This window comes from Amborella trichopoda, chromosome 11, assembly GCF_054954075.1.
Source record: "Amborella trichopoda isolate Santa Cruz 75 chromosome 11, AtrichopodaSantaCruz75HAP2 v2.0, whole genome shotgun sequence".
Taxonomy (NCBI): domain Eukaryota; kingdom Viridiplantae; phylum Streptophyta; class Magnoliopsida; order Amborellales; family Amborellaceae; genus Amborella; species Amborella trichopoda.
The window spans coordinates 42237345-42262867 of record NC_142346.1 but is presented as its reverse complement, the minus strand read 5'-3'; the positions used below and the strand labels follow the sequence as shown (position 1 = coordinate 42262867).

The 25523-nt window shown below is 33.4% G+C and overlaps 1 protein-coding gene across 1 annotated transcript in view; it reads right to left on the bottom strand.

The window, feature by feature from the left end:
- Window positions 1-24316, bottom strand: part of LOC18431851 (metal transporter Nramp6.2) — a 43042-nt gene extending 18726 nt beyond the window's left edge. The window contains exons 1-5 of the mRNA XM_088852135.1: window positions 23950-24316; window positions 23791-23869; window positions 23638-23678; window positions 23452-23530; window positions 13838-13859 (exon numbers count right to left, since the gene is read on the bottom strand). Of these exons, the coding sequence (XP_088708261.1) occupies window positions 13838-13859; window positions 23452-23530; window positions 23638-23678; window positions 23791-23848 (200 nt within the window). The 5' untranslated portion in view covers window positions 23849-23869; window positions 23950-24316. The remainder of the gene's footprint in view (window positions 1-13837; window positions 13860-23451; window positions 23531-23637; window positions 23679-23790; window positions 23870-23949) is intronic.
- Window positions 24317-25523: the final 1207 nt, after the last annotated feature.

Here is a 25523-nt window from a genome sequence, read left to right as displayed (position 1 = left end):
TGTGTAAAGAATTAGTTATTTTAAAATATAAAAAATAGTATTTGTGACGCATTTAATACTGCATACATGCATGTAAAATGGCGCATGCATCTAAACTAAACTATAAATTAAAATGCTCCTACTGGAGCATACTATATTTAATCTCAAAAGAACCTACTTATTAATACTCCATGAATCTAAAATTTAAATCTCCTTGCAATCACATTAATGTTTAGAAAAAAAAGAATAAATTTTAAATTTTTAAAAGCAGATGGAGGTAGAACCTGAGGGAAGATAGGTTCAATGGATTTTTATGTCGCTGACATGTCTGTTCACATTATGAATTATGTATTATAACTAGGAAAAAGTTTATATAAGGTTCAAACCTTAAAATGTAGAAATACAGAAGCACCTCAAAAATTCATTATTTTAATATTGAAAAACCTTCTCACCAAAAAAAAACATCTCTACACTATTATTCTCTCCAAAAAATATATTGAAAAGCCCTCTAATTGATCATCTCGACAATGAAATGCATGAATATAAAAAAAATAAAAACAAAAAATAAAAAATTGAGTCCTAGAAATAGTGCATCTTGCAACTCATTATCTAGACTGTCCATTTTCAAGATTTTTATATTTTTATAAATCTGCTTGATTTTAACTATTTTTGGAGTTTAAAATTTTATAATTCAATATGAAAATAGATAATCCAAAGAATTTTTTGCACCAAAATTACATATTATGATAAATTTTGGAGGTGCATCTTAATTGGATTGTTTAATGTTACAACCTTATAGAAACACACCGCTCAATATTGTAACTTACTCTTATTATGAACTATGTAATATGTCCACGTGCATCCTAAGTGGTCCGTTAGATGATTATTGATTGATTGAGATCGATATTGATCATTGTTTTCAATTGTAGAGTAGAATATCATATGACCAATCATAGAAACTCTATAACACATTAAAAATGGAAAATGTTTTTATAGAGCCTAGGATCTAAACAATCAAATTAGGGTCTACCACAAAAATTTCACTAGAAGAGGTTGTTTTGAAGTCCAAATATCATCAAATTGATCATCTCGACACCAAGATGCATGGGCATGAGAAAAAAATGGATTTCAAGTTTTGGAAATAGTGCATCTTGTAATGCATTTTTAGATCGTCAATTTTCAAAATTTTCAAGTTTTCATAGATTTGCTCGATATCCACTATTTTAGAAGCTTTAAATTTTATAATTAAAGATGAAAATATATTTTAAGGCTATCACAAAAATTTCTAATATGAAAAATCATATTTCTCAGCACTATTTGAAGGTGGACTCTAATTTGATTGTTTAGAGCCTCAGTACTTTGTGGTCAGTCATCAAATCTCACTTATCTTTGTTTTAAACCTTGCGTCATTCATGCTGTGTAAAGTGTGTCATCAAGTATGTGGTGGGGGAGGCATGTTCTCCCCTAATTTTTTAATATTATTATTATTTTTTTTTTTTGAAATCTATCTGGCATAGGCCCTACAAGGTCCAGCCTGGACCAGACTGAGCTGCAGGGATCTGGGCTCCTAGCCTATTGCCAGCCCTATTTCAATCTAGGTTTGTTGCACCTTTTATTTTCGGTAATAATCATTTCGTATAACTTAACTTTTTTATGTTTAGTTTACTTTGTCTAGGTATTTGTTTTTCTATTTTAAATTTACACTTTTATTAATTTTTAGGCCATTTTTTACTTCTTGTTGGGAAATAGTCGAAATTTTCATGTTTTATGTCCACATATTTATTGGTTCTCTCAAATATCAACATCAAACCTCCAAATTATTTTCTTGGGATTTATTCGAACACTTCACATTACCTTAAATTGCACGAACTCATCTCTAATTTGTTCAAATTTTAAGTCAGTAGGTTTTGATCATTACTAGAGAAATAGAGAGGAGTAAATCCGCATATATGTACTTCTTGTGGGAACCCATTTTTGTTGGGCCGCTGCTGAACTTGATATATGGATTGACGGCAAATGGCAGCTCAAAAAGCTCTGTTGCATGAACACAGACATGGGTGTCGGTGTTCAGAGTGTCTAGTATGTAGGCAAAAAATATGATTATTTTCTCGATACTTCTGTATACTTTAATTGTGAATTATTTATTATTATAAATGTAAACACCCTGTTCCCGGAGGAGGGAATTCTAAGAAATTGAAAGCCTTGAAACTGTAGGGACCCTGACCTAGTCACCTTCTAGGGCCTAAGCAATAGACTATAGACCCACCTAGTACTGCAAATTAGTCATTCCAGATACCCACAAGCCTAAGAAGCATAGGAAACCAACCTGTATACAATTCCGACATCTAGAACCCGGAAAATCGACACCTAAAAGTCTAAGCCTTCTAGACCTTCTAAGGTTATTGGTCCAAATTGAATGTTTAATTATAGAGGAGGTTGTAAGCATTCAAATGGTATAAGAAAAAGATCAAATACCGTTTGAATGTAATGGACCCAAACAAATTTGTTTTTTAAAAATTCTAGTTTGGTCCTTCTATGTCAAAGGTTTTGATGCGAGCGGCAAAGTCTGTTCTGCTATAGAGGAAAAGCCTGCCGCAGCGTTTGTTGTTCACCAGATTTCCTATAAGCCCCGTAAGGTGGCGCCACAAACCCTTCGTCGCAACCCCGAAATCACCCGAAAATGCTAAAAAAAACCTTCCGAAAGCGGTTGTATTTATTCTAGCGAGGGACTGGCACCTTGTTGCACATGACTAACCTTTTGTTGCGATCCAAAAGTTTGAAAATGCCCCAAAATTGCCTGAAAACGGCCATCTTTATTGTGCATATCCAACACATTATGTGACAAACCGTTTGAGGCTCACAACAAAGGGTTTTGTTGTAGAAGATCTACCGTTCAGATTGAGTAGTAGCCACTTTAGTCCGGGATATTATCACTACTCTTTCTTTTATATAACTCAATTTCAGACTGTTTGAGGGTCGAACGGTGTCCATTCTACCCTAAACCCTAAATCTACCAAAATGACCCTTTTGCCCTTGCACCTTAGAAACCCTAACATCGCCCTTGACCCTCTTGGCCTCCCTGCAAGCACAGAGCATTCAGACCACCTCACCAACCCTTTGAAAGACTTCAAAAGCCTTAGAATTACACTGGGGACCACCATTAGACTACCTTTGATCATCGTGTTCCATACTCGTCCCAAAGGCCCCTCAATCTCCAATCACACTCAGTCAAAAGTCAAGTGTTTTTGGCTCAGCTCTCCAACAGACATGGAAGCAGACCCTTGCACTGACAACTTTGAGCCGGACCGCTAACTCCTAGTGCCAGGCCTATGGTGTCGGCTTGCAAGTAGGCCCACTAACTTCCTTCTTTATTTTTAATTATTGTCTTTATTATAATCATTCAATATATTCCTTCCTCTCTTTTCCCCAACTTTTTAAAAAATTTCTCTTCTCACAGGTTCTCGATTTTGTTGTTGTACTAGCCAACATCGCTGATGGTCCACGAAGGAGCGGTGCATAGGCCAGTCTCTCTCGCGGATAACGATTTTACAGAAACCGCTAATCTACTACTGATTGATGAGTTTACAAGAAAAAAGATGTAGAGATTATGTTTGTCGGCCTAAATTTCACGTATAAACCATAAAATATATAAAAATTAGAAAAACTAAAAAAATTAGAAAAATGTATCCTATGTACTGTTGTTATAATAATTTTAAAACTTTAGTAATAGTTATTACATCATGCAGGTGGCAGAATTACCATGCACAGAGCATACAGGAGTCTTCATTCCTATAATAAGTATAATTTTGATGTTCGGTATTTGTTTGATGAAATATACGTGATGTCATGGTCACATATAACAGGTGTCATCTGTTTACCATGATTGTCAACCTTGCTCTCTAGGTAAAACTAAACTCTTATTCCTCAAATAGGAAAATAGAAAATTGTTTCATGAGAAATGTATGCTCTCCAGCAAGTATAAAGCATCCATCTTAAAGATGGATACAAGCTGGTGTTCCATCTAAAAACAATAAAAACAAATGGCCCAAATGTTTTTTTACTAAAATTCTAATTTTTAGTTTTAAAATTTATTTATTTTTTCATATTCATGATCTTCCATGTTAGATATTACATGTTCTTAAAAATTAAGTCTTAAAATCCATCTCAAAAATAAATTTATTAAGAGGCCCGCATTTCTACATATGCGGGCTTGGCCGCATAGAAACTAGGTCTCCTAAAATTATATCCATGTTTTTCTAGGAAAGAGTAGACTTTCATTCCAAAAATAACATGCATGATTTGATTTTCAATTATTTAATTTGTACCAATCCATTGCCATATTAAATAGGGAAATATTTTGATAGGGTTGTAGTCATATCAAAAAAAAGTATCAGGTCAAAACTCACTATAAATTGTAGTTCTGGCGTCGGAAAACTTTCAAATTGATCATCTCGATCTTGCCTATTATAGTTGTAAAATAAAAACTAGGATTTCAAACCTTAAAATAGTGTATTTTATAACACCATTATCTAGACCGTCCATTTTCAAGTGTTTATAAATACGTAAGATTTGTACTATTTTTTGAACTACAAAGTTCATAATCCGTAGTGGAAATTGATTTTAGAAGGGAGTATCCATGAAGTGTCACTGGTGTCGAGGCGTGTTGACACATAGCCCAATAAGATAACTGAAGTGTCCATGTATATGTGAATCTGGGTTGTGGGAAGACTTGGTTTATAATTTGCTGTAGACTGGGTTTAAGTGGGGATCATGGATTTCATAGGGGTGGGAGTTCTGCTCAAGCTCCAGCTTTATGAGGCGATATAAGGGGGTTTTGTTTCTTTTTTTTCTTCTTAATTTTTCTTTGGATAAAATGTGGATTGCCGTTCGTTGTTGGGAGGGATGTTGGTGCTTGGGAAGTGTGGTTAGGAATTATTTCTACTTTGTGGTGGTGGTTGAATTCTGTTGTAGATCACTAGCAATTGTTTGATTTACAAAATTATTTGTAAGTTTACTCCTTGTTCGTTGAGTTTGGAGTATAATTCATTTTATTTGAATTTGCAGCAAATTTGTTTAATGAATACTGTCAAGATATTACAATGGTTATGCAAACACATGGTCACTCTGCCCTCTTTTCCTTTAAGATAGATTTTTCATAACTTAAGAGATTCTGCTTCTAAGAGAAGAGCTGCCACTTGATGATTTGCAATTCTACGTCTTAGGCTCAATTCCTATCAAGAGTAGGGTCCTCTCCCCATTTACTCACACAAAAAAAAAAAAAAAAAAAAGTACTTCTCCTTTCACTCCTCTCCAAATAAAAATCAATAATGTAGGATAAATTTTTTTAGGCCCCGAAATTTTTGGGATGGAACCGCTTCTACCCAAGGATCAATCACACTCTCTAAGCTAGAAAAAAAAATATTTCTAAAAATTTGAAGGTCGGAGATATGATGTTTAAAAACTCAAATCGAAATTACTCTATTAAAACCATTGTTTTAAAAAGCGGACCGCCCAGCGCCTGGGCAGCCGTCGAGGCGGTCCAAAAGGCCTGGGCACATCACCTAGGCCTAGGCGGCCAAACTAGGTGGATATCCTTGGGCGCTCGCCTAGGCGCCCGGGAACCCGCGTAGGCGCCCGGGAACTTGCCTAGGCACCCGCCTGAGGCGCTCGCAGGGGCGGCCACCCAAGGGCGGAAATGCAGATCCTCGAGGGTAATTTCGGGTCTTTTTTTTAATACTAAAAGACAATTTTATGGGTTTTAGGTTAATTTGAAACTTAAAATTCATTAGAGGCTATTTTAGAGAGAGAAAATCCCAAAACAAATTTTTTTTCTGTTGGGCCGCCCAAGTTCTGGGCGCCAGCCTAGGCGGCCTAGACTCTCCCCCCCCCTCCGACCACCTAAGTGCCACCTAGCGCTTTTTGAAACACTGATTAAAACATAGACGTGCAGTGATTCTTGGTAGGATCCCAAAATTTATGATCGGAGTAATCATTCTTTTGTGTGTAGCTAGCTTTTTCATCGGATGGAGTATAACACATCAAAAATAGAATGTGTAGATTGTATTACTGAATGTGCAGTACAAGATGAACTCTTTCACCCGATGAAGTGTACGTTTGAGCTCCACAAAAGACGTGGGTCTATTGTGCTTTACTCAAGTCTAGGGGTGGCAATGGACCCGGACCCGACTCAGGACCTCCTGGGTAAATTCGAAACATTTGGTCCCAGTGGGTTGGGCGTGGTTTCAAAACCGGGACCCAAACACTATTTAGGTTTAGATTTGCGTTCGGTTGGACCCGACCCGTACCTGTAAGTTTTTGGAAATAAAATGCTTCAAACTCTATTCATTTGTGTATATTAAGGATCGTATACAACAAGAACTCATAGTCATCTTTAGTTATTAAAAGACAAATTAGACAACTTGAAATCTAATGACGGGGTGATTGTGACCTTGTTGCTTTGGCTATTAAAACACAAACTCTACTCTCTCTCTCTCTCCTTTTATTGGGTGTGTTTTTTGTATAAGGCTGAGACCCTAAAATTTCAAAGTAAGCCACACCTTCTAATAGTGTCAAAAGATGTCACTTTGGTACCAAAAATATTTATGATTGCTTGAAAGTTTATTTTCATATCTAATTATATAATTTAAGGGGCGATTTGGATAAAGTTACGTTTAATGTTTGCAAAATCGAATAAGAACGGTTAACCGGACATGGGCTCGGAAGTAGTTTAACTGGCCTAATCGGTAAATCGGCTTATTCAACCGTTCTAACCAGGCAAGTTCTAGACAATAAAAAAAATGTTGAAAAAATAAAAAAGATACAAAATAATATCTACTAAAATTTGAAAATCATATAAAGAATGATTAAAACCAAACACATTCAAATGAAGTTGAAAATTAATGAAAAAAATAGATTTTAACGAATCGATTTTTTAATTAAAGTGACTATAAATGATAAAAACAAATTTTAATCTTTACCATAACGTAAAGAATATTAAAAAAATGCATCACAAACCAAATTCCTTGTTTTTGGGAATTTATATACATTTTTTTGATTTTTTTTTAAATACCAGTCAATCACCAAAACTTCCGAAAATTGGAACCTACCACTGGCCGGTTACGATTTAACCAAGCGGTTAGCTGTTTGATCGCCCGATTTTCCTAACAATGGTTGCGACCTTAAACAATTCAAGTAAGGTGTGCTTCCAAATTTTATCACAAGATGTAATTTGATGTTAAAAATTCTTAAGATGGCCTTATAATCTATTTTAATATCTAATTATGAATTTTTAAACTCCAAAAATAGTTCAAATCAAGTGGATCTATAAACACATGAAATCTTTAAAATTGAAGGTTTAGATAATGTATTGTAAGATGTACGATTGTTGGGGCTAAAAAATTATTATTATTTTCCCATATTCATATATATTGATGTCGAAATGATCAATTAGAGAGTTATCCAACATTAAAATAACCTTTTGCGATTTGAGTTTTTTGAGGTATATCTTAATCCTACATTTAAAAGTGCGACCTTGTATAAACGTTTGCCATAATTTAAAGCCAAAAAAATAGTGTAGATCAAGCAGATATATGAATACTTAAAAATGTTAAAAATTCAAAATCTAGATAATGCGTTACAAGATGCATTATTTTCAAGACTTGAAGTCCACTTTTTTTTTCTCATGTATATGAAGGTCGAGATGATTGAATTTGAGAATTTTTCGACATTACCATAAATTCTTTATGCATTAGTTTGATTATTTAGAACCTCAACTTTATGTAAAATAAACTTTTTCCTTAGCTCAGGCTCTCTCTTTGCGTGTGGAGTATGATTCCATGTAAACCGCCAAATCGAAATGGTGGTCTGAGAATGCAAAAATTTGAGCACGACTGTCCAACCGTAGCAGGTGTGAGCGAGTTGAACTCAAATAATAAATATAAAACAAACTTTTGCCAATTATTTAATAAGATAAAAGGCAAAAGTTTATATAAGGCTGCAACCTTGAAATGTAGAATTACATATGTACCTCAAAACTCCATCAGAAAAGGTTATTTTAATGTTGAACGACCTTTTAATTGATCATCGACATATATCGACATATATGAATATGAAAAAGAAAAAAACTTTTAAGTCTCAAAAATAGTGTATCTTGCAATACATTATCTGGATCGTCCATTTTCAAGATTTTCATATGGTTATAGATCTACTTGATTTTAACTATTTTTAAAGTTTAAAATTTTATAATTAGATATAAAAATATATTTTCAGATAATCCTAAGAAATTTTTACACCAAAAATACATGTTATGATAAAATTTGGAGGTGCGCCTTAATTGGATTGTTTAAGGTTGCAACCTCATAGAAATCACACCCAAAAATTATTCATACAGTAAAAATATACAAGTAAAACACCTTAATCAGTTTTGGTTGACTTTTATTTGTGACAAGCAGCAGGTGCGTTGCATGTATTGACCAACACAATGTTTTTATAGATGAATGTAAAAATTATTGTTGGATAGAGATTTTACTGTTCTTTATTTAAGTTCTTTTGCTTTTTTTAAAAATAGGGAAAACTCGACAGCACTTTTGATCATAAGCATGGCATGTAGTGACAAACGTTTGGTAATGCAAATTTGAAGTTCTTAATGCAAACGAGCAAGTTTTTAAACGCAATATGAATTTGGGACTGTCTTTCAATTTTTCTATTACAAATCCCCTCTTTCTCTTTTAAAAATCCCCTCTTTTTCTTTGTTTCTTCTCTCTCTACAATAGTGAAACCCCAATGAATCGAACTCCAGATTTTTACGCATTACTGCTAATTTATAATAAAAATCCTTACTATAGAGAAATCAAACACAAAAGGCATTATTTTTATTGTAGCAAGTCGAGAGAACATAATATTTGTTTTTTGAAAACTTACTGAATTCCATGAGTGAGAGAGAATAAGTTACCCAAAAAAAGAGAGAGAGAATAAGTTCGTAGAGGTGAAATTCAATTTTTACCTGTGTTCGCATGTGTGTGGAAAATAAATAAATTAAATCAAGTAAAATGTCTATGCACTTGAAGAAAACGTCCTAATGTTGAATAGAGGCCATCCATTTTTTGAATGGTCAAGCTTAAAAGTTGATGTAAAGAAATAGGTATATTAATATGCATGCAAGTTAATATTACGCAAAGCGCAGAGAAAACAATAGCTTATGACTTTTACTACTTTAATATAACATATTAGCCTGGTGAAAATTATAGTAATAACGTGTAAGTCGAAAAAGCCCATACCAATCCCCCCTGATGAGTCCACTCTAAGAGTTGGTTTAATCTCAAAAATATTTATTAGTGACCTAAAATCTCTCTCATTATACATTTGCTTATACATTTAAAAGAAAAAATATTAGTTCACATAAAAGCAAGTAAAATTGAAGTCTATGCATAAATGAAACTTTATAAATTTAACATATATAAAAGCAAATTAGATCTAAGTTCACAGCCAAATAAAACTTATTCTGATGAGATAATACAAACTAATTGAGACAAGTATATGCAATCAGTGAGATGATAAAGAAAATGTGGTGTAAGACTCACTGATATAAAATGTTGCCTTTTTGTGTTTCTCTCTATCTCAACAACCTCTACCCCGCCAATTTTTTTTTTAAAGGTACACCAAAAAAGCTACTCTCTTTTATTGCAAAGTGAAGTTTTATAACAACTCCATGAAACATAAACACTAAAAGCGTTATTTATTTGGTAGCATGTTGAAAGAGCATCAGAGTCATTTCCTTGAAAACTTATATAGTTCTATGAGTGAGAGAGAGAGAGTATTTTGACGTAAAATTTAAGCTTTGCTTGCATTTGGATACGTCTATGAAAAATCAAGTCGAACAAATAGTGTATGTGCATGAAAAAAGAACGATCTAATATTGATTAGAGACCGTCCAAGTTTTGAATAGTCGAGAATAAAAGGTGATCTACATAAATAGGCATATAATATCTATGCGAGTTGATGTTACGTATATGCCAAGAGAAAACAATAATTTGTGGCTTTTCCTATATGGATGTTACAATAATTTGTGGCTTTTCCTATATGGATGTTAACACTATAACCTACCCTAAAATATGGTCTTAAGGCATTAGAGCCAAATTACAATGCTAAGAAATCATAGAAGTGGAATAAGAATGAAATCAATCAAAAAAACTATAACCATATTGCTACTCTCTCTCTCTCTCTCTTGAGTCATTCTAGTAGGTGAATTATTTTCTTTGAAAAAAACTAGTATGCTCTCAAGAAAATTTATTAAGTGATATAAAGTCATAAAAACTAATACTCTCAATAAAATTTATTAAGTGGTATAATCTCTCTCTCTCTCTCTTCCATCCTAGGAGGTGAAATTATTTTCTTTCATAAAAGCTAGTATACTCTCAAGAAAATTTATTAGTGATATAGAATCTCTGTCATACACACACGCAGACACTCTCTCTCTACACAGGCACACAGACATCTGCTTATATAATTGGAACTTGAAAGATAGAAATATTAATTCACATACAAGTTAGTGAATCTAAGTTTACACCTAAATAGAACTTTATAAATTTAGTTCAGGTAAAAGCAAGAATCCAAATTCACATACAAGTTAAACTTTACATTGATGGGAGCAAGCCCCAGTGCTATAAGAAGGTGGTGATGAAGTTTCATGGTAATTAAGAGACTTCATTGGAATTCCTATATTCCCATGAGATATAGTATATTTGGCCTTTATGATCAAATCATTCTATTTATCATGCACTATAACACATCGTGTTTTTTAAGACAATATAATAGAAATTATGATCCATTGTAATTTTAAAGAAAAAATTTTAAATTTTATCCAATTTTGGTTTTATTTGTTATATATGAAAATTCAATTGAATTTAATTTTAAATAAAATTAGTACCCAAATTTTCTATTAAATGGTCATTGTCATGTTTACTATTTTCAATTACCATTATTTTGTCAATCACAAAGAAATATTAAAACTTGAATAAACTTTCACATTTTACTAATTAAGACAATTATGATTGCTCATTTTTAATATTTCATTCGATTCCAAGTGCCAATATTAACATAACTACTAATTTGACCATCTGAAGTGCTGAGAAGATAATTGGAAATGTGACCTTACGTTCTCCCTTAACAATTAAAAATAATTGTCATTTAAATTCATTTTTATATATTCATTAATGATACTACGTAATTATATTTTTTAGTTCATAATTACAATTTTGAAATTCTGAAATTAAATTTTTACTTATCAATAAATTGTGAATCACAATACTTATTAAAACTTGAAAAATTAACGATTCATTTAATATGTGATATTAATATTAGTAAAATTATTTTTTTGACAAGTTTACTTAATATTGTTAAATCAAAAATTCAATTACAGTCATCCTAGGTCTAGAACAACAAATAAGAAACAACCAAAGAGTCTAAAGATGGACCATTCTTGGCTAGATCATCGGCAATAGGCCCCCCTATAGACATGGATAAAACTCACACAGCAATCAAGCATCCTCTCCATTACCTATAACCAAAGTGGCGTTAACGCCAATGTGGTCTATAGGATTTATTACACCAGCTGATCACATTAAATGAGTCACCGGCCTATTCCCCAAGTTTTTTTTCCTCCAAATTGACACCTCATGTTTCAATGTTGCCATTTCAGCATGGTTAGTTGTAACTACACCACTTCTTAATTAATAATATTATTAAAATTATTAATTAAGATAAAAAGTTTAATATTATATTGATGCAAGTACGTCTAGCCATTCGTCTTCTTCATTGTTGCTTTTGATTATGGGAATTTTTAATATGGGAATACATCTAGCAATATGACTTATTACCACTCTAAATGCATACAAGTGCTTGGCAAATTGTTGAAAACATGAATTATCTCTTTTACTCACTAAATGATCAAAATAGCTATAATTTAAACATAATTCTATTGATTTAATTAATAAAGCTGACCTGCTACAATTTTTTAATTTATACTTAATGTTAAATTAAATTGGATTTATACTATATGTTTACTCAAGATAAAAGATCAATTTAGAAGTACTATTTTTTTTTTTTTGACAATATCCGAAATCTTATTAAACTAAACTCTTTGGATTCAAATTTTGGGAGTGCCATGCCATTAATGTGATGTAGTATTAATGACCAACTTTGAAATAAAAATACTATATACTTCCCTTTACTTTAATTGATAACTCTGACTCCCTCACTTACACCTAGAAATCTAAGTTATCTTACACGTTTAAAGATATCAAAACATGCAAGATACGTTTTATAATATAATATTGGGTTCCATTTGTTTTAATTTATGACAGATCTTGCAACTAAAGTTTTTTAAAGGTAAAATGACCAATTTGGCCTTCTTCTTGTTTAAAAGGCCAGATAAGGGATTATATATTATGAGATCATGCATTTTATACAAAGATGATAAAATCATTTTTGACCATTAGATGTGAAATCCAATAGAAGAAACTGCGTCGCAACATTCAATAAATTTTGTTTTGCACTTTATGCCCAAACAACGATACACTCTCAACCACCCAATCTTAAATCTAACGGTCGATAATAATTGTGATCTCTTTTGTCTCGTTATATACATTTCCGTACGAAAATGACACTCTCCATTTGTGCAACCTCCTCTACAAAGCTCGGGTTCAGGGCTATATACATAAATGGAGAATCAAATAACAGAGATTGCTTCATTTTTATGCTTCAAGCGAGAAGAGCAGTGATGCCAGTGCTGAGAGAGAGCATTCATCGTGCTTAGAGTGAAAGCTTTCACCTTTAAAAAAGAAAACAGCGGAAGTGTTTTTTTTTTTTCCCCTAATTTAATTTTAATTTTATCTATTAATTAATGATAGGTTTTGATTATAATTTTTTATTGATAGTTACGTTAACCTTTTTTATAAAAATGTTAACCTTTTTTATAAAAATGTTAACCTTTTTTATAAAAATTTCAAATTTTAATACATATTTGGAAATATTTATCTATAAGTATAAATTGATATTTTTCATTATATAATTTAAATAAAGTGCTATATTTTAGGGAATTACAGATGTTATAGAATAATTTATCAAGTTTATAGGGGCTTATACTATCTTTTTGTGTAAAGAATTAGTTATTTTAAAAATATAAAAAAAAGCATTTGTGACGCATTTAATACTGCATACATGCATGTAAAATTGTGCTTGCATCTACACTAAACTATAATTTTAAATGCTCCTTCTGGAGCTTACTATATTTAATCTCAAAAGAACCCACTTATTAATAATATATAGATCTAAAATTTAGATCTCCTTTCAATCACATTAATGTTTAGAAAAAATTAATAAGTTTAAAAAATTTAAAGGCAAATTGAGGTAGAACCTGAGGAAGATAGGTTCAGTGGACTTTTCTATCGTTGACATTTATGTTCACACTATGAATTATATATTATAACTATTCTCTATATTATAACTTACTCTTTTTTTTTCTTTTTCTTTTTTTAATCAAGTAACTTTAAACTTACTCTTATTATGAAATATTTAATATGCTCACGTGCATCCTAAGTGGTACTTTGTGCTCATTAGAGTCATTAAATCTCAATTATCTTTGTTTTAAATCTTGCTATCATCATAATAGTCACCTCATTCATTCTTTGTAACGTGTGTGTCATCAAGTATGTGGTGGGGGAGGTTAGTAGATATTCTTTTAGATTGTTTTCAAATGATATGTAGGAAGTTATATTTAGGGCAGGCAATGGGTAGGATGGACCTGCCCCAACTGCCCAAGTCCTAAAAAATTAGGGCCTAAGGGCTGGGTGAAGCTTACGACACTCCGAGGGTCGGGCCAGGTCCTGTCTTGGCCCTATTAACCTCGAGTTTGCCCCTATCATTTTACAATAATTTTTTTTTAATCTATTAGCTATAGGTCCTACAAGGTCCAGCCTGGACCAAACTAAGCTGCGGGGATATTGGGTCCTAGCCTGTTGCCAGCCCTATTTCTATATATGTTTGTTGGGCCTTTCATTTTCCATAATAATCATTTTTTATAACTTAACTTTTTTCATAGTTAGTTTACTTTGCCTAGGTATTTGTTCTCTTATTTAAATATACACTTCTATTGCTTTTTATGGCATATTTGACTTCTTGTTGGGAAAGAGTCGACATTTTCATGTTTTATGTCCACATATTTATTGGTTCTCTCAAATATCAACACCCAACCTCCAAATTATTCTCTTGGGATTTTTTCCAACACTTCACATTGCTTTAAATTGCACGAACTAATTTTTAATTTGTTCATATTTTAAGTCAGTAGGTTTCGATCATTACAAGAGTAATAGAGAGGAGTAAATGCGCATAAATGGAGTGCTTGTGGGGACCCATTTTTGATGGGCTGCAGATGAACTTGAGAAATGGAATAAAGACAAATGACAGCTTAAAAGCAGTGTTGCATGAACATGGTTGTTGGTGTCCAATACTTGTCGGAGTGTCTAGTAGTGGGCCAAAAATCTCATTATTTTTCTCAATATATTTGCACATTACTTAATTGTGAATTATTTATTATTTCAAATATAAACTCCCCGTCCCCAGTTGTCGGAATTCTAAGAAACCAAAAACCCTGAAACTGTATGGACCCTGACCTAGTCATCTTCTAGGCCCTAAGTCGTAGACTATAGACCTACCTAGTACCTCAAATTACGCATGCAAAACACCCATAAGCGTAAGAAGCATAGGAAACTAACCTGTATGCAATTTTGACACCTAAAACCCTGAAAACTGGCACCTAAAGGCCTGAGCCTTCTATACCTTATAAGACTCACTCGTATTGGTCCAAATTGAATTTTAAAATATAAAGGAGGTTGTAAGCTTCCAAATGGTTTAAGAAAAGCTCAAATATGATATATACCATTAAGAAGTTATGATCCGAACAAATTTGCATGCTAAAAATTCCATTTTGGTCTGTCTGCCACAAAGTTTTTGATGTCGGCAGCAAAGCCTTTGCTGCTACAGGCAAAAAGCCTGTTGCAGAGCTTGTTTTTCACCAGATTTCTTGTAAGCCCCCAGGGGTATGACAAAGCCTTCGTTGCAAGTGACAAAACTAAAGTTGCAATCCCAAAACCGCCCGAAAATGCTTAAAAACTGTCCAAAAATGCATGTAGTTATGCCGGGGAGCTGCTAGTGCCTTGTTGCACATGGCTAACCTTTCATTGCGGCTCCAAAAGTTTGAAAATGCCACTAAATTGCCTGAAAAAAGTCCATCTTTATTGTGCCTGTCCAACACATACTGCGGCAAACCGTTTGACACTCGCGACAAACGTTTTGTTGCAGAAGATCTACAGCTCAAATTGAGCAGCCACTTGGCCAGGGACATTATTACTATATTTTTTATATAAATATATCTCAATTTTAGACTGTTCGAGGGTCCGAAAGGTCTCCATTCTGCCCTAATTCTACTAAAAGAACCTTTTTGCCCTTGCACCTTAAAAACCCTAGCTTTGACCTAGACTTAAGCCTAGACCCTCTTGGCCTCCTTCCAACCGCGGAGAACTCAAACCACCTCTGCAACCCTTTGAAAGACTTCCAAAGCTTTAAAATTACACTAGGTACCACCAGTAGACTACCTTAAACCATCGTGGTCCATACTACTCCCCAAAAGCCTCTCAATCTCTAATCATACTCAGTCAAAAGTCAAGCATTTTTGGCTCAGCTCTCCAACAGACATGGAAGCGGACCCTTGCACCGACAACTCTGAGACGGGCCACCACCTCCAAGTGCCAAGCCTTTGGTCTCGGCTTGCAAGTAAGCCCACTAACTTCCTTATTTATTTTTAATTTTTTTATTTATTTATTTGATTTAATCATTCAATCTATTTCAAATTCTCTTCCAAAATCTCCCTTTTTTTCCTTGACCTTTTTTTAAAAATTTTCTCTTCTCGCGGGTTCTCAATTTTGTTGTTGTATAAGCGGACATTATTGATGGTCCACAATGGAGCGGCCCATAGGCCTGTCTCTCTCGCAGATCACAATTCTACAGAACCCCTAATCTAATACTGGTTGATGAGTTTACAAGAAAAATGATATATAGATTATGTTTCTCCGACTAAATTTCATGTATAAACCATAAAATATATAAAAATTAGAAAAACTAAAAAAAGAAGTAGAAAAATGTATTCTATGTACTGTTGTTATAGTACTTTTATAACTTTAGTCATAATTATTACATCATGTGGCAGAATTACCATGCACGGAGCATACGGGAGCTTGATTGCTATATTAAGTATGATTTTGATGTTCATTATTTGTTTCATGAAATACATGAAATGTCATGGTCACATATAATATTAGTCATTTGTTTAACAAGATTGTCTACCAGTCTCTCTAGGTAAGAGTAAACTCTTATTCTTATTATAGAAAAATTGTTTCATGCGGGCTGGACCGTATTTTTACATATGCGGTCCAGAAAGTGATCTTAAAGATGGATGCAAGCACGTGTTCCATCTGAAAACAATGGAAGCTAATGGTCCAAATGTTTTCTTATTGGAACTATTATTTTTAGTTTTTAAAATTTATTTAATTTTTCATATTCATGATCTCCATGTTAGATATGAAATGTTTGTAAAAATTAAGTCTTAAAATCCATCTCAAAAATAGATTTATTAAGAAGCCCGCATTCCTACATATGCGGGCTTGGTTGCATAGAAACTGGGTCCCATAAAATAATATGCATGTTTTTCTAGGAAAGAGTTGACTTTCATTCCAAAAATAACATGCATGATTTGACTTTCAATTATTTAATTTTTTCCAATCCACTACCATATTAAATAGGAAAATGTTTTGATAGGGTAGTAGTCTTATCAAAATAAGTATCACCTCAAAACTTACTACAAATTGTAGTTCTGGCATTGGAAAACCTCCAAATTGATCATCTCAATCTTGCCCATTATAGTTGTGAAATAAAAACTAGGATTTCAAGCCTTAAAATAGTGTATAATATAACTTCATAATCTAGACCATTCATTTTCAAGTGTTTATAGATCCACAAGATTTGTACTATTTTTTTAGCTACAAAGTTCATAATCGGTAGTGGAAATTGATTTTAGAAGGGAGTATCCATAAAGTGTCACCCGGTTTTGAGTCGTTTCCATGCATCTGTGAATCTGGTTTGTGGGATGACTTGGTTTATAATTTGCTGTAGACTGGGTTTAAGTGGGGATCATGGATTTCATAGGGGTTGGAGTTCTGCTCAAACTCTAGCTCTATGAGGAGATAAAAGGGGGTTTTGTTTCTTTTTTTTCTTCTAAATTTTTCTTTGGATAGAATGTGGATTGCCAATCGTTGTTGGGAGGGATGTTGGCGCTTGGGAAGTGTAGTTAGGATTTATTTCTACTTTGTGGTGGTGGTTGAATTTTGTTGCAGATCACTAGCAATTGTTTGATTTTCATATTGAAATTATTTATAAGTTTTATGCTTGTTCGTTGTTCATTTTCTTTGAATTTGGAGCAAATTTGTTTAAAAAATGCTGTCAAGATATTACAATGGTTATGCAAACACATGGTCACTCAGCCCTCTTTTCCTCTAATATGCATTTTTCATAACTCAAAAGATTCTGCTTCAAAGAAAAGAGCTCGGATTTAATTGGTTAGTGCTTAACGATTCGCAACGCTATGTCCTAGGCTCCATTCCTGCCAAAGGTAGGGGCCGTCTCTTGACTTACTCACACAAAAAAAAATCTGTTTCTCTTTTCACTCGTCTCCAAATAAAACTCAATCATGTAGGTACAATTTTTTTGGGCCCCGAAATTTTCGGGATGGAACCTCTTCTACCCAAGGATCACACTCTGTAGGCTAGAAAAAAAAATATTTCTAAAATTTTGGAGGTCGGATATATGATGTTTAAAAACTCAAATCGAAATAACTCTATTAAAACATTGTCGTGCAGTGATTCTTGGTAGGATCCCAAAATTTATGATCGGAGTAATCTTTCTTCTCTATGTAGCTAGCTTTTTCATCGGATGGAGTATACGACCTCCAAAATAGAATGTGTAGATTAGATTGTATTACTGAATGTGCGGTACACGATGAACTCTTTCACCCGATGGAGGAAGTGTACCTTTGAGCTCCACAAAAGACGTGGGTCAAGTCTAGGATATGGGTTCAAATAAAGACCCAGGACCTGCCGGATATACTCGAAACAAGTCTGGGTATGGTTTCAAATTTGGACTTAGGCCTGGTTCCAAAACCTGGACCCTAACACTATTTGGGTGTAGGTCTGGGTCTGATTGAACCGACCTGTACCTATAAATTGTTGGAAATAAAATACTTCAAACCCTATTCAATTTGGTATATTAAGGATAAAATACTATTAGAACTCATAGTCATCTTTAGCTATTAAAAGACAAATTAGACAACTTAAAATACAACAGCTAGTGATTGTGACATTTTTTCCAATAATATGGGTATATGATGGTAAAAGAAGAGAAAAAAATTAAAAAGAAGCTCATAGTGAGGGGGATAGTTATAGTAGCCAAATGTTGAGTTTCTTATATTTGGTTGTAGTAGCCAAATATTAACTTTCCTATTTTCCTTTTATTTTTTGGGATTACAATTGTAATGGGATTTGTTTTCTAAAAAGCAAGAGTTATAACTTTATAAATCTCTGTTAAACTATAGTAATCCCTTTGAATGAGATATCGGTTTCCCCTCTGTGAATGTAGGCACCATTGCTGAACCACATATATGCCTTGTTGATTTTCTTCTCTCTACCCTTCATCTCTATTTCCTTTATTGTAAATTCTATATAGTATCAGAGCAGGTAGTGATCCATTGATCATCAGAATTTGATTCTTCTTCTCTCTATCCTTCATCTATGTTTCTCTTAATCGTATGTCTTGTGGGTTTGTCCATAGTCATGAAATGAATTGAAGCCGAGGTTTCAGTGGTCATCTTTATCTGCAACATTAAGGCCACGGTGAAGGTTCTGTGAATTTTTTTTTTTGCTTGGGCCGTAAGTTTTTGCTTTGAACCCTTGGAAAATTGTCCAAATATTGAGCTTTCTATATTTAGTTACTATAACTATCAACAAGACTTTATGTCCACCGTCTTTTTCATCTTCTATGAGATTTTCCGTCCACTATCTTGTTCTTTTGTACATATACCTGCTCTTCTGTGTTTTCCTCTCTCCATGAGAATGATTTATGCTTCAACCTGAATTAGATTTATGTCTGGGGTGTCACAGAGTGCATGCAGATACTTTTTGATTGAAAGTGGATTTGCACTTTTCATGGCGTTTCTTATCAACATGGCGATGGTGTCGGTTTCAAGTACTATGTGCTCAAGGTCAGACATCTCCCATGAGGACAAAGATAAATATGACAACCTTGATCTGAGCATTGTATCCTCTTTGCTCAAGGTGTCATTCCCCCACATCGTTTTAAGGTGCTCTCTTTTATAGAAAAAGATTTTGGGTGAATGATACCTTGAGCAAGAAGGATGTAGTGCTCAGATCAACATTATCATATCTATCTTTGTCCTCAATGCAGGTGTTCGACTGTGAGCGCACAGTGCCACAAACGGACACCACTGCCACGTCTATCAGAAAAGCTATGAAAAGTGCAAACCCACTCTCAATCAAGAAGTATCTGCATGCAATCAGTGACACCCCATACACAAATCTAATTCAGATTGAAGCATAAATCGTTCTCAAGGAGAGAGAAGAGACAGGATCCAGTGAACCCAAAGTCCAGATGGAAAAAGGACTGAAAAAGATATTAAAAAAAATCAGGCATAAATAAATAACAAATCGAAGAAAAAGAAAAGAAACTGAAGTGGATTGGGCTTGGGGTTGAGTGGCTAGTAGTTGATATTAACAATGCTAAATCTCAAATTCGATTCCTATAACTGAACCAAAAAAAAAAAAAACAGAAAATAATAATAATAAAGAGAGAGAGAGAGATGCTTATACTAACATTTATCCCATGAACGGACTGGGGAACCTTCTTGGATAAGACAAACGCTGAGAGCAAAATCAAATTATGACTGTGAAATATTTTAAATTAAAACAAATATAAAATTTTAACTTAAATATAAAACAATTAAAACAGATGCGCAAAATTACCCCCACTACTTTTTAGGATTTGTTTGATATTTCATTTTAAAATTTAGGCTAAAATTATTAAAACAGATGCGCAAAATTTTAGCTGAAATCAATTTATAAAACATTTTAAAATTTAAATAGAAGCATGCGTTACTGAAACTACTACTCATTTTACGTGACATCCTATCATTAGCTTTTTTCTCTCTATATACATAAAGAGATCATGAGAGACGATTACGACATAACAAGAGCCCCAATGATGGCGAGCACAGCACCTGTCACATGACTACCACTAAACTTGGGAATGAACATTCCCTTCAATGCCTCTAATGCCTTGGGCTTTGCATAGGCCATCTCCCTAGAGTAGCAAGTAACCATTACAAAAACCAGCGATGCTATCCAAAGCTCCAGCTTTCAAACCTATTACACAAAATTTACACCTAAAAAAACCATTACAAAATGAATAGCAAGTTTTTTCTTTCTTTTTCATTCTTTTCCTTTTGTTTTGGCTTTCTATAAGTATATTGTAACACTCCCGAGCACTTGGTGCAGGTGATAATGAGGCTGATCACTGCTTAATTAACTTGTTAGTGAGTGATATGCAGGTATGACTTGACTGGTCCCACTATTGTTGTGTAATCATCATCAAAGAATTGGACGGACGGTGATTAACTTCATACTGGCTTGTGCCATTTGGTCACAGCGATTATGGCATTCTCAATCGTATTATATATATATATATATATATATATATATATATATATATATATATATATATATATATATATATATATATATATATATATATATATATATATATATATAAATTAATTACGGCAAAACATGCCCCTTCTAAATCTCTATCTAATGTGAAGATCTATGACTTCAACCGAATGGCATATTACTCTAGATGCGTTTCTGTTTCATATACTGAAAACTTTGAATGGACAGTTGGAATTCTTTCAGTCCCAATGTCATAACTCAGCACTTGAGCATCAAATCTTGATCTAATGGTTCAAAGTTTTTTTTTTTTTTTCTTATTTTATAAAACATATTGAAGTGAAATATTGGGTGTCCACACATCTAACAAGGGTGTAGAGGATAAAAATAGGAAGAAAATATTTTTGATGAGAAAAAATGACCAAACGTCCCTAGAACTTGCAGGGCCTTTTTGGGTATTTATTTTTATAAGAAGATTTTAGTTTTTATTTTTGCTAGGTACGCCCCAATAAGGTGAGGTCATGTCCCAAATTTAATTCCAAAATTTTGTAAAAAAATATTTTAAAAATCAAACAGTATTCAATGTGACATTGTGATAGAAGCATTCCGGTAGTCTATGAAGATTTGACGGTTGGGACCAATGTTCATACATGCTTTACGTGTGGGTGGCGGCAGATATATTTACAACCATTAGTGCATATGTGACTAGTTACTCAGAATGAATAGGAATAATAATGTAGGTTCAAAGAAAAAATTGAAAACAATCCATTTTTATAGTTTAGAGTCCGTTACTTCTTGAAATTCATGATCATGGTGATGAAGTTTAGCAACCTATGAACTTCTAGGTTCACTATCCATAACTGGATGGATTTTTGCATTTTTTGCATTTGCTAAATTCTCATAAAAAAAAAGATCAAGTTAACACTAAAAAGTAAAAATGGATTTTTGCATCTAAATAGATATGCATTAGCTAGCCACCAAAACCCATAAGGGACAGTTTATCGGAACCGTTGAATGTTAGTTGTGACGATTGTGTTTACATATAACATGCAATTTTATTGTAGGGCAAGCTTTCTATGCTTCCCCTACAGCATAAAATTTACATACTTCCCCTTATCCAACCGTTCATTTTGAATGGAGGGCTAAGACTGGCCCAATCACAATGTCACGTTTCTACACTATTTTATTTTTAATTTTTTTTTATAAACTATTTTGACACCAAATTTTGGACGTCCAATCTTCTATTAAACTCGCACTAGTGAAAAATATAAAAACAATATTTTCAATAAAATAAAATGACCAAAATACCTTGAAATTTGTAAGGCGTATTTTGGTTATTATATTTTATGAAAAATTATTTTTAATATTTTTTATAGATGCGCCCCAATGAGAAGATGGCATCTACCAAATTTCATATTCATACAATTTGTATAAAAAACACTAAAAATAAAATAGTTTGAGATGTCGGATCTAAAATCAAACGGTGAGTGACTCTCTTGATCAAAATTGGATGGCTAGATGGTAGGGAAAGCATAGATCTTCTATGGTATAGGAGAAGTGTAGAAACCTTTCTCTTTATTGTACACATGACATGGCTCAAAAAGATGTATGTCAACCGTCATCACATCACAGTCAAATAAGGAGTTAAACACTGAGAATCACCACAACATGTCCCCACTTGAAAGTGTGTCCAATGAGTCGCCATCATCTGGTCATTGATCAGACATCCCAATGAACTTCTTTTTCTATGACCTATATAATTAAAGGAAACAATTTATATAAGGTTGCAACCTTAAAATATAGAATTATATATGCACCTCAAAAATCCATGGAAAAAGTTGTTTTATTGTTGAAAAACCATCTAATTGATCATCTAGACATCGAGATGTATGAATATGAAAAAAAAAAAAAAAAAAAAAAATTTGAGTCCTTGAAATAGTGCATCGGACTACACATGATCTAAACCATTTATTTTCAAGATTTTCTTATGTTTGTAGATTTACGTAATTTTAATCATTTTTGGAGTTTAAAACTTTATAATTAGATATGAAAATAGATTTTAAGATAATCTTAAGAATATTTTACACCAAACTTACATGTTGTGATAAAATTTAAAGGTGCGCCTTAATTGGATTGTTTAATGTTGCAAACTTATACAAACGACACCCATAATTAAAAGATGAAGTTTCTATAATGCATAGGTTTTATGAGAACCAAATAAAGCCTCACCTTAAATTATTGTCTAAAAAGCACTTTCGACAACGAAAATCTCTATGATGGCTCTACAATCAATTTCCAACACCCATAATAAAATTTAAAACTCAAAAGACTGTACAGGATTTATAAAGACTTATTTTTAGAGTGAAACGGTTTGCATAGATAATTTGTTACAATACGTAGAGCTTGAAATTCAAATTTTTTCCCAGCCATAATGTACCAAATGATCCATGTTAAAGTTTTCCAATACTTGAATTATGAGATTTGGCGTTAATATTTTGATAAGGCGGCATCCTTATGAAACCATTTTCCATAATTAAAATAGGCTTTTTCTCTCTTGATTTAATCGAGTCCTTTCTCTCTTTGCTTTTAATTACCCCTTATCTTTCCACACTCTTTCTGCCCTCTCTCTCTCTACCTGTAGTGACTCCCAGGTTTGCTCCAAATGACTGAATTATGAGAGCAAAGATGAGACCAATAAGCACCACCCATAGCAGCTGTTACACGAACAATCATACATTATTTTTCAGCATCAAAACCCAAAGAAAAAACAAACAAACCCCAATCAACACGAAATGAAAAAGAATCTTATCTCTCATCCTACCTCGTACTGGTAACTTGCTCCTGCTTGAAGATCCGTCTCCACTGTAACAACAAATCGATTTAGTCCCACATAGAGAGAGAAAGTAATCTGACCACAAAACCAAGAAAATTATGATTTAGAGAGAGAGAGCAAAGTAAGAGGAGGTGGAATTACAGTTGTCAGGATCAAGATAGGCCAGTGAGACAAGAAAACCAGGTCCAATGTATGCCATAAACTTTCTCCATCCTGGTTCCTAGAGAGAGAAAGGTGTCAAATAATAGAACAGAAAGAGAAAAGGGGGAAATAGGGTTTCAGAGGAAGTTGAGTGCATACCTTTTGCTCAGGTGTGAAATGGTGCCTATCAGGGGAGCTGGGTTTCTTACTTCCAAGAGAAACTATGCGATTGTTTCCCCTCCATGAAGGGAAGGGTCCTTGCACACAGTCGTACTACTTTCATTCACACCCTGCCATCTCTTTTTCTCTAAACTGCACCAATATAAGTATCCCTACAAAGAAGCACATAGTAAAGCTGAGAGAGAGAGCAGTTTAAAGAGAGAGAGAGAGATGGCGGGTGTGAATAGAAGTGGTGCGGCCGTGTGCAAAAAGCCTTCATGGAGGGGAAGCAATCGCACCCACGTTTCTCTCCTCCCACATCCCATCCCATCCCATCCCACTTTATTCAAAGACACACTGACGCGCAACACACATTTTTCGAGGGTTAGTGAAGTTTGAGAGCCATGAAGAAGCTTCACGTACAATATCGGCACTACTGGTAGATACTTGATGAATACGCACCGTACCGTATTTGCCTTCAAATTACAGGCATGTTCCGGTACTAAGAAGATGGTGCACTTGTACATTTGATTTGGTTCGGGTGAAATTGATTTTTATAAAAAACATTTGTATGAAAAAATTATCATGATTCGCTTGAAATTGTTTTTTATAAAATATTTTTATATGAAAAAATTCTCATGAGATTAAATTTCATATCAATTGATTTTAATAAATTGATAAGTTATTGAAATAAAAATATTCTCACATTTAATCACATGTGATTTCGAAACATAATTTAACGCCTACATGCAAAACAAAAGAGACAGGCCGGGTCCCTTTTATTCCGTTTAAATCCACACAAGAAATCAAGAAAGCAAAATTTAAAAAGAGTGAGAAATAGGCATAGCCTTCAATGCGATGTTATGAATGGGGTCAATACCATTGCTTCAAGTTCAAGTTCAATGCATAGGTAGGTCAGTCAGGTCTACCCAAATTTCTATATTTGCATATCTACGCATTTAGTGCATTTTTCCATTTCCATACTGTAGTGGAAACATGTTCCCAAACACTTATGGCCCTCTCTCCTTCCTCCCCTCCCCCTCTATCCTACACCTAATTGTTCTCGCCCATCCACAATTAAATAAAGAGTGATTTACGTACAGATCCTAAAATCTTTTTTGGCTAAAAAAATGAAATGCATTATTTCTAATTAGAAATTACAGCAAATGTCAGCCAACCTACTTTTCTTTTTTTTTTTTCAAATTGCCCCTTGGTTTGAATTTTATTTTTTATTTTTTAGTGTTTTTGTTTTTTCATTAGTAGGCAGTAACTGAAGCTTTAGGGCAGTGCCCTAATAACGAAAAAAACTAAAAAGGCCGTACTAAAGAAAAACTAAAGGATAATAATAATTAAAATTCGATATGAGGATGTCCTCAGATCGAGGGGTAAATCTGAAAAAAAAAAAATAATAATAATTATTTTTTATAATTTTCACCTATAAATAGAGTGTTTTGTATTTTAGGAAAAATTTAAAGATCTGAACATAAAACACTGTTACATACACAAGGAATTATCATCTCTCCCCAATACACATCTATAAGAGAGATAAATACTTGACACCCAACCTTGAAGGG